Source organism: Rutilus rutilus (assembly GCF_951802725.1).
Source record: "Rutilus rutilus genome assembly, chromosome: 1".
Lineage (NCBI taxonomy): Eukaryota > Metazoa > Chordata > Actinopteri > Cypriniformes > Leuciscidae > Rutilus > Rutilus rutilus.
The window spans coordinates 8,226,939-8,237,215 of NC_140209.1; the positions used below are offsets into that span (position 1 = coordinate 8,226,939).

General features: G+C 35.5%; 1 protein-coding gene across 1 annotated transcript; it reads left to right on the forward strand.

The window, feature by feature from the left end:
* Positions 1–3,946: 3,946 nt before the first annotated feature.
* Positions 3,947–8,141, forward strand: LOC311303996 (GTPase IMAP family member 8-like; the record flags this gene model as incomplete). Its single annotated transcript, XM_084430803.1, has 3 exons — positions 3,947–4,271; positions 4,362–4,952; positions 6,862–8,141. 3 exons carry the CDS (start codon positions 3,947–3,949, stop codon positions 8,139–8,141), a joined length of 2,196 nt encoding a protein of 731 aa, XP_084286929.1.
* Positions 8,142–10,277: the final 2,136 nt, after the last annotated feature.

Sequence of the window (10,277 nt, forward strand, 5' to 3'; positions counted from 1 at the left end):
CATTACAAGTAGAATTAGAGGAGATGCTCCTCAGTATGAGACTAAATCAATTAGTTATAATATATTGGGTTAATCTGTCAAGTCAGAAGGTGAATCATCTTACAAAAAAGTAGATCCATGTTGGGAATATGCAAAGAAAAAAAAGTTTTATTTGAATAGCAGAGGAGATGGTAAATAATAGTTTTGAAGAAATATGTATGCTTGCCTAAAGTGATATGGCCTTTATTAACACTATGGATTCTTCCCGATCCTAATCTGGATTTATCTTTGTTGGAAGAGAGGCAAGTAAGAGGACAGAATAATCATGTTCACTTTGCAGATGTAGTGAAGAATCTGATTAAGAATAAACACATATACAGATGTTTCAAAGGATCCGGAGAAAGGTCAAGTGGGAATTGTGTACATTATTCCAAACATGAAAATAGAAGAAATTAAAAGAATATCAGATTGTATGTATTTACAGGTACTGGCTATGATGATAGCATTAATTACAGTATATGATATTAGTCTAAAACATACAATTATTTGTTCTGACTCAAGCTCAGCTTTAAGTATAGATCCTCAACATTCAGAAACAAGACAGGACATCCTGCTAGAAATACTCCATTTAATATACAGGATGCAACAATATGATAATAAAGTACAGTTTTATGGGTCCCAGCCCATGTTGGCATTGAAGGCAACAGATTGTTTGGCAAAACAGAGTTTGGGCAATAAAGATATTGAGATTAAGATAAAGTACATGATAATCAGTAATCAAGAAACAAATGCATTATGTGAAAAAAAAGTGAAAATAATGAAATAAAAGTGAAGCATCTATACTCTTTAAAACCAAAGGTGGGAAGAGTAAGGAGGAGAAAGGAGAGAAGAATGTGTATTTCCAGACTCAGAATAGGTCATACTGTGAATTGGTGTGGATTTAAGTAAAAATTGACTTTGAATGGTAGCTTTGTTGTTTTTTCCTTGAGTCATATTGAGTGTTTGTTAGTTGAATAGCCGTATTTAATTTAATGTCTATAGATTTAGGCCCCGTTTACACGTAGGCCTACATGGTTATTTTGAAAAACGGAGACATTTCCCTTCGTTTACACGCAAACGGAGAATTCGCCAATAAAACCGATTCTTTCTAAAAACTCCGGCCAGAGTGGGGATTTTGAAAATCTTCGTTTGCACGTTTGCATGTAAACAGAGAAAAACTGAGTTTTAGGCAGCGACGTCACAGAATGTGACTATTTTCGGGATTCTGATTGGCTAAGGTGGGCTTGAGCTTCTCGTTACACTGCCACCTACAGGTTTGGCATGCTCTTGACAGCATATACACAGGTTCGTGTGCACAATGTTATTTTTGAAAACGAAGAGGGATGAAATGTCCGTTTATGAAAATAGCTATCCACGTGTAAACGTAGCCTAAATGTCTTCTTTTATCTTCAGTTGATTTCATCTAAGGCTGTGGCTGAAGTCAGTTCTTGTGTTTCTACATTGATTAGCTTATTCAGGTGTGTTTGATTAGGGTTGGAGCTAAACTCTGCAGGAAAGTGGATCTCCTGGTCTAGAGTTGAGGACCGCTGCACTGATAGAAAAATCTGTAGAAATTACAGTATTACTGGCAGCTACTTGCCACTAACTTACTGTAGATTTAAATTGATGTTATTTACTGGCAACAATTTGTTCAAAATTAAATGAACATTAAACATTAACAAGTCTTTATCTTTACAGAATAAAACTAAAATAACAGCCTCATGCAAAGCATTCTGGGAACCAAAATCTGAAGGAAAAAAACAGAAAAAGGTTGATAAAGATTTCTGGTTCCCAGAATGCTTTGCATTAGGTTGTTATTTTATAATTTTATTCTGTAAAGACAAAGACTTGTTAATGTTTAATGTTCATTTAACTTTGAACAAACTGTTGCCAGTAAATAACATAAATTTAAATCTACAGTAAGTTACTGGCAAACAGCTGCATAACTACAGCAAATTTTTTACAGTGTGGTTTATTGTCATAAACACTACAATTGTTGATCTTACACCAATGATCTCCTGTCTAAATACTACCAACATATTTTGTGGTTCAAAATTTTCCAAATTTAATATTTATTTTTCTTCTTGTGAAATAATAGCAGATCTGAATCGACTTTTTGCTATGGATTCATCTGCAGAAACCCTCTATGGACCACATAAACACTGTGATTCTGATTCATCAGACGACAGCATGGGTAAGAAAACAGGTTTATTACTTATAATCAGAGATGTGCAGAGAGTTCATCAGACGCAGAGGCTCAAATGTAAAATAGGGGCATATAGGGGAGCATGGGGCACAACCTAACGCGGGGTTAGTTGTAACACGCTTGTTTTAAATACTTCCGCACATGCTTGGATGACGAAACTTTGTTTATTTACTAGTTGCCATATCAACACTATATAGAAAAAAAAATCCGCCAAAATTATTTTTTTTGGAAGATATCCATAGACATTTATTAAACCATAGCAAAAGTAAATTTCTTACTTTAGTTAATTTTTTCATCTCTATTTTTTGTGTTTATTTAAAATAAGACAAATCTGATATTATTTTAATCTCCAAGATGTTATTTAACAGTTGAGATAGTTATTTAATGCTTCGCTAACTAGCAGAAGACACTAGCCGGGTTTAAATCCCAGTTGTGCAGGCGGAGGCATGTTGTAACACTGCGTTACAATGTGCCCCTATTAGAAATATGCTATTATATTCTATACTTTTATTAATTTTATTGAGAAAACGTGAGAAAAAGGTGAATAAAGACTGAGTGTCAATGTTCAGAAATTACTAATTATTTATTTGTTTTGAACTAAGTTGTATAGCTGTGTTTTCATGTTCGTATAGTCAAAACTCAAAAATGAGTTTATATTTAATTATTAAAAATTGTCATTATTTTATATGAAAAAAGTTTTTTAATTGTATTATATTTAGAAAATATTTTAGTTTGTTTTGTATATTTTTTTGATTAGATCAGATAACATTTTAAGCTGTCATATGTTATGTTACAATGTGCCCCTCACATGTTACAATGTACCCCACCTATGGGGCATGTTGTCACATTTCACTTCCATTCTTTCGGGGTATATCAAGAAAAAAGTATATACTGTATTAATAAAACAAAAACACATAATTGTACTAGACATGTGGGAAATTAATGTGGGAAAAAAATAAATACTCTGAACCATAAGTAGATTTACACAAACTGAGAAAGTCAAAAAGCGTTACTTTGTGCCCCGCTCTCCCCTATTATTTATTTATTTTTTGGAACATTTTATAATATGCAATTAAATCAATAAATCCTGTGATTTCCTCATTCTCTTTGACCTTTATTCAACTTACAAACATATAACATGCTAGAATAATATAATCATATACTCTCAAGTATTTGCTTATTCGTATTTTTTTTTTTTGGCCGGGCAGTGTATCTCTTCATGAGATTATTCTCTGGGAATTCCATTACATTTAAAATGATCCTCTTCATTATGTTATGATCATTATGTCTTTGATATGAGTTTGATGAAATGTTATGTGACATGTTGTCATATATATAAAGATTGTATTGTATATATATATATAAGATTGTATATATATATATAACACAAAAAGATTGTATTGATGTGTTTATCAATAGTTCTATGTTTTTATTTTAGAGAACATATTTACCGATCTGTCTCTTGTGTTATTTGGAAACTCTTCATCAGTCAAGTTTGGACCTAAAAACATTCTCCTAGGAGAAAAACAGACAAATTTGGAAAATTCAGAAACTTTGAGAATCAGTCCTTTACAGAGGGAGATATCAGAACATCACGTCTCTGTGATCAACATGATTGACTTGCATGAGAGCAAGCATCTCATTAGTCAACTAGTGAATGAAAATAAAATCCACACCTTCATCTTTGTTGTGCGACTGGGCCAGTTAACAGATGATGATAAGATGTGTCTGGAATGGCTTCAGAAAGTGTTTGGTGAAAAAGTTCTTCAGTTTGTGACGATTCTCTTCACCTATGAGAGAGAAGAAGAGTGTGACACCATAAAAGATGATCTGAAGAAAAACCCTGTTCTGGAGCAGCTGCTGGATAAATGTGGAGGAAGATTTCACTCCTGCAACAAAATGATGAGCAACCAATCAGAGATGAGAGACCTGATGAAGAAGATCAAGTTTCTGTTTAATGAGAATAAACAGGAGCGCTACACTGTAGAGATGTTCAACACTGCATCAATTAGGAAGAAAGAGCTGGATAACAGTGAATGTGAAAGTGGTAAGAATGTTGTTTTTACTGATGTTTATTTCAAAGGTTGTTATTCTTATATATTACAAATTTATACAGAGCTTTATTATTTGATTTTAGGTCAAACACCAGACATGGACATCGATCCCGATGCACAAATAAACTTAATTTTACTAGGGAAAACACAAGTTGGGAAGAGTGCAGCAGGGAACACAATACTGGGACGACAAGCTTTCATCTCAAAGAAAAGCTCCACTTCAGTCACTCGAGATGTTGCTGTTGAATCTGTCTGTGGGTTTCCAGTCACTGTTTATGACACACCAGGATTATTCAACACACACATGAGTGAAGAAGAGATTCGGCAGATGATAAATGAAAAGGTTCTTCAGAGATGTGAATTAGATCTCTGTGTGTTTCTGCTGGTCATCAAACCCGACAGATTCACTGAAGAAGAGAGAGAAACTGTGGAGAAGATTGAGGAGCTGTTAGGAGAAAAACGCTTGGAGAAAACCAGGATTCTCTTCACCAGAGGAGACGAACTGGAGGAAGAAAACATGACGATACAAGACTTCCTTGATGAAACTGAACCTCTGAAGAAACTCGTTCAGAAATATGATCAGAGATACCATGTGTTCAACAACAAGTCAAGATCAACTGACCAGGCTAGATTACTACTTGCAACAATTCTCCAGAGATCTTCAGGAGTAAAGTGTGAGTATTCTTAAAATCATTTATTGAAATGTTTTAAAGTTTTTGGTTAAAATTTGTGCATCTTAATGTTGGCAAACTGTTGTGTGTCTCACAATGTGTATTATATGATTGTGATTAGGGATGCAACGATACCACTTTTTTCAGAACGAGTACGAATACTTTCATTTTTGTTACTCGCCGATAACGATCCCGATACCTGTATTTTCACTGCATTTGTAATTTATAAATGTATTGGTAGAGAAACTAAAATAATATAAATCATATTAGTTGGTTTAATTTTTTCATCAAATACATAGTTCTTTCAGTTATTTTAATGCTTAATTAATCCTGCTTAAATGCATTGTATGAGCTTCTGTAACTTTCACTGATCATATTTTATCTTTCATTTAATAGCACAGCTCATATTTAGAGCAGCAACAGCAGACCTCAGTGCACCAGTGCAATATCAATTCTTTATTCCAAGTTTATTACAACTACCAGCCCAATTAATGTGAATTCAAAACATTATTAAAGACATGTACGCAGTCATTAATACAATAAAGAACAAATTAACAAATTACAAATAGCAAGAATAGAATACAATAGAACAAAGAAAGGCTACAAATGTTAGGTAAATCTAACAGGTTCCGAAATTTGCATTAAGTAATCAAATGTGAAAAACTGCATATTCGATACTGTATCAATTAAATATAGATGTATCTTTTTGTAAAGTTACAAAAGGTAGCCTATTTAGTCAAGAGCATTGAGTAATTTCTTTGTCCTTATTTTGATTTACATTAAAGGGTGACCTATTATGCCCATTTTCACATGATGTAATATAAATCTCTGATGTCCCCAGAATGTGTCTGTGAAGTTTCAGCTCGAAATACCAACCAGATTATTTATTAAAGCTTGTCAAAGTTGCCCCTTTTTGGGTGTGAGGGATAACGCTCCACTTTTTGTGTGTGTCCCTTTTAATGCAAATGAGCTGCTGCTCCGCCTCCGTTCTGAAAAGTCCACGAGCTTCAGATACTGGAACAACATAACAGCCGAATTTCGCTCTGGCAAAATGTCAATAATGCCCAGTTGTAGCCTTTTGAACCGGAGTCAGACACAGATGGAGAGTCTCAGGAAGAGGCTGCAAAAAATGTGATTTCTCCTGTCCAACAACAACCAGAACGTTATTTCTGGCGTGACGATCGAGTCTGTCCCAAAAATACCTCTCAGTGCGCCCTCGTGGACTCGCGCCAAGGGCCCTATAGGTCTGCACTACATGACGTCACCAAAGTCCGGAGTGTGCCATTTGGGACAGGGCCATACATAGGAGTAGGGGGACATTTTAAACAGCTTGTTTTGAGAGATTGATAAAGATATATGGGGATTATAAAAAAGTATTGGGTGGATTTTTACCATTTACCATTATACCGATTCTGGTACCGGTATTGGTGCATCCCTAATTGTGATACATACCCAGTCAACACATTGATCACTCCATATGATCACAATGTTATGCTCAAAAGCTAAAAGTGAGCTAAAAGTATAAAAGTTAGTAATAAGTGAAGCTGGTAATTCTGTGAGTTGTTGTCTGCCGTTTGAGTCTGACATCATACAAATGTTTAGATGTCAATCCAATTTTCATTTTCAACCAAAATTTGACAAACTTTTCTAGCTGGGGTGACTCACATTGTGGCCATAATATGAGCACTGTGCACTGTGAGTTACACTTTTAGCTCACTGCGAACTCACATTGTGGTTATATGGAGAGATCACTGCTAGATCAACGTGTTCACTGGGTTGCTATCAGGGTTGTGTGGTTAAAACTTAGGAATGTTAAATGGAAAGTTGTTAGGTTCATCAATGTATTTCATCATGGCACGTATGGTCATGTTCTTCCTAAACTTGCATGTGTTTTTCTTTTTTACGTCATCAGATGAAGAAAGACAGATTCCTGACAGCAGAGCAAAGGCTCATAATGAACCAGACACTCCTGTCTCCAGTCCCTCATCCAGACGGATTGTTCTTCTGGGTAAAACTGGTTTTGGGAAAAGTGCATCTGGAAACACAATACTGGGACAGAAAGAGTTTAACTCTGAGCAGAGAATGAGTTCAGTAACCAGTGAATGTTCAGAGAAACATGCCACTGTTTCAGGCAGATCTTTGTCTGTAATTGATACTCCTGGATTATTCGACACACAGATGAAACACAAAAAGTTAATGATGGAGATAGCGAGAAGTGTTTATATATCCAGTCCTGGACCGCACGCTTTTCTTATTGTTCTCAGAGTAAATGACAGATTCACTGAACATGAGCAGCAGATTCCTCAGCAGATTGAGATGATGTTTGGAGAGGGAGTGTTAAAATACTCCATCATTCTCTTCACTCATGGAGATCTGCTGAAAAGAAAATCCATAGGGGAACTCATTTTTGAGAGCAGTAGCTTAAGACATCTAGTTCAGCGGTGTCAAGGCAGATTTCACGTCTTCAACAATGAAGATGAGAATAACAGAAAGCAGGTGAATGATCTACTGAAGAAGATTGACACAATGATAGAGCAGAATGGAGGACGACACTACAGTAATCAGATGCTTGAAGATGCTCACAGACTCAGACAAGAGGAAGAAGAGAGGAGACAGAGAGAGGAAGAGGAGAGAAAAGAACAAGAGAAACAAAGACAAGAGGAGATTGAGAGAGCTAGAAAGGAGTCAGAGAGAATCAGATCAGAGATAGAAGCTAAAAGATCTGAACTGGAAAGACTTGAAGCAGAGATAAAGGGAGAGGAAAAGAAGAGAAAACAACAGGAGAAACAAAGACAAAAGACTGAGAGAGATAGAAAGGAGACAGAGAACATCTTGGAAGAGATAGAAATTAAGAGATCTGAACTGGAAAGACTTGAAGCAGAGAGACAGAGAGAGGAAGAGAAGAGAAAACAACAGGAGAAAGGGAATGAGCTAGAAGATCGTAAGCAGTCAAATATAGAAAGACCAAGGAAAAACCCGGAATTTAAACAGTTTTACAAGAAGTATCGGTCCCGATGGATTATAGCAGCTTTGGCATTTGGTTGTGTAGCTACTGGTCAATTTATTGGTGGATGTATTGGTGGAGCTATTGGATTAATTGGTGGCCCTGTTGGTGTAGTTGTTGGTGCCACTGCTGGTGGTGCTGTTGGTACTGCTGCTGGTGCCATTGTTTGTAAGTTGTTAGATTCATAAGTTAGACTTAGACATGAGAACAGTTCCTGTGGCCCACAGATCTAGGAGACCCAAACCCCTTGAGACTCTCCAACCCTGGTGCATGGTTTAATCAGGCCAGAGATTCTGGGCCCCCTGGCAAATATCTTTCTGTCCTCCATCATGAAAATGATCAATATTATTTCATTATCTAGTTTGTTTTAACTGCTATACATACTTTGATTTTTACGGGGTGATACATAAATAATTTTTTTTATTGTTACTATTAGTTTTATGTATTAAATCTGTTATTTTCTTATATTTTCTTATATATTTATTTTCATTTAATTTACATTCCTTTTTTGCTTTATATGATAACATTAGTGGTCACTTTTATTTATTTTATTTTACATATCTTTCTAATTTGAAATGCAATCCAGTAATTTAGGAAGGGAATAAAGTAGTAGGATAATTATTTTTTGGTGACGTTTATCTGTATGTTTTTACATTTTCTGAATTTTTAAAAATGGTTGTTTTCTGAGTGATAAACACAAAAGTAATGACTGATAACTCCAAAACTGTAGCACGGAGAGTCAAAATGTGCTTATCGTTCCTAAAAAAAAAGAAAAGAAAAAAAGGTTACTTTAAAATAAATTACATTTGAACATTCTCATGCTGAGAAAAAAAAATGCTGATATAAAAAAAACAACAACAATGTGTGCTCAAGGGAAATATGTATTTTTCTCATTTGATATGCAATATCTATGGAAGGAAATAAGGAAGGAGGAAAATAATTTGGTAAATTAATTTCGGTAAAGTTCCTCTAAATGTATTCTGCATCTGGATCATATTTTGTGGTGATAGCATAAAGTAATAAAAAGTTACATCATTTCAAACCATGGTAGTGTAAAGCTGGTGCCAGTATGTCTGATCGACCCCTCGATGAAACAAAAGGATCTCCTGAGAATTAACACTTGAACTGTCTCCTGCAGATGTAACAGGAACTTCCAAGACACAGCACTCAGTGCAGCTCACACTTCACACACACTATCTCCCCTTCACCCCCCTCCTCCTCCTCACCTAAAATACACTGAAAACCTATGCAATGTTAAGTATGTACAATAAGTAACTATGCATGTTTGATATAATTTAAAGTGTCTCAGTGCGCCTGGTAAAATGGTCTCATTCTCCCAACCATAATGAAAAGCTAAAAGAAGTTATAAAATATGAGAAAGTGATGTGTCCCTTAAAGGTGTTCTCTCACCCAGATCCTCCATTCAGACTATACCTCCTGTATGTAAAACAAGAGCCCATTCAAGTACAAATCCTGATCCCACAGTGTGAACCCCTCAATAGGGAACCAAAATCTAATTATAATGACAGGCGCCACCATTTGGTAAGAATATTGAATTATCTGGGTATATAAGGAAAAGAGCAGAAAAGTTGTGGGAGTCTGTAGGTTGACTTCCCACACAACCACTGTGTGTAATTTTGTTGCCAGGTAATAATTTCTATAAATTCCCTCTATTTCTTAATTGTTGTTATGATATGCTTAACTGATGATTTTATTCTTATGAATTGGATTTTGAATTATTGTTTCATAACCTGGTCAATAAATTTGAAACGTTTGATTTTATTCTGACTGACTCAGAGATTGTTTTTCCCTGATAGATTATCGGATTTGTATATTTCCACAAGTTTGCGTCAGAGATTAGTGACGACTAATATCTGGTATCAAATTCAAGTGTAGCCTACTTGGATGCAGAGACAAATTATTTTCCATCTAGAATCAGCAAATGCTGTTTGATCAACCTAGATCTGGGTGCGTCTAATTACCTCTGTTCTAATTTAATGTTACTTTACAAGTGTACGTGGAATGCCACGAGCTTGGCCAAACCAAAGCCATTTTAAGAAGAGTAAAGTTGATAGACTAACGTCTTTTAATGGTGGTCAAGACCTTTACTAAAGTAAAACGATTGAATTAATTTCCTGAGGGGGTACTCCAAGGGGGCTATTTACACATCTTTGATTGTATACGTGTGAATACGGAAAATCCCAGATATTTAGCCAAATTACCTCTGTTTTGATGGCTGGGACTGGCGAAATTGTGCCGTGAGGCGTTGCGAGAAAAAGGTACCTCAGAGTGATATAGTTTCCAGATCTAAGCGGGTAAAATAT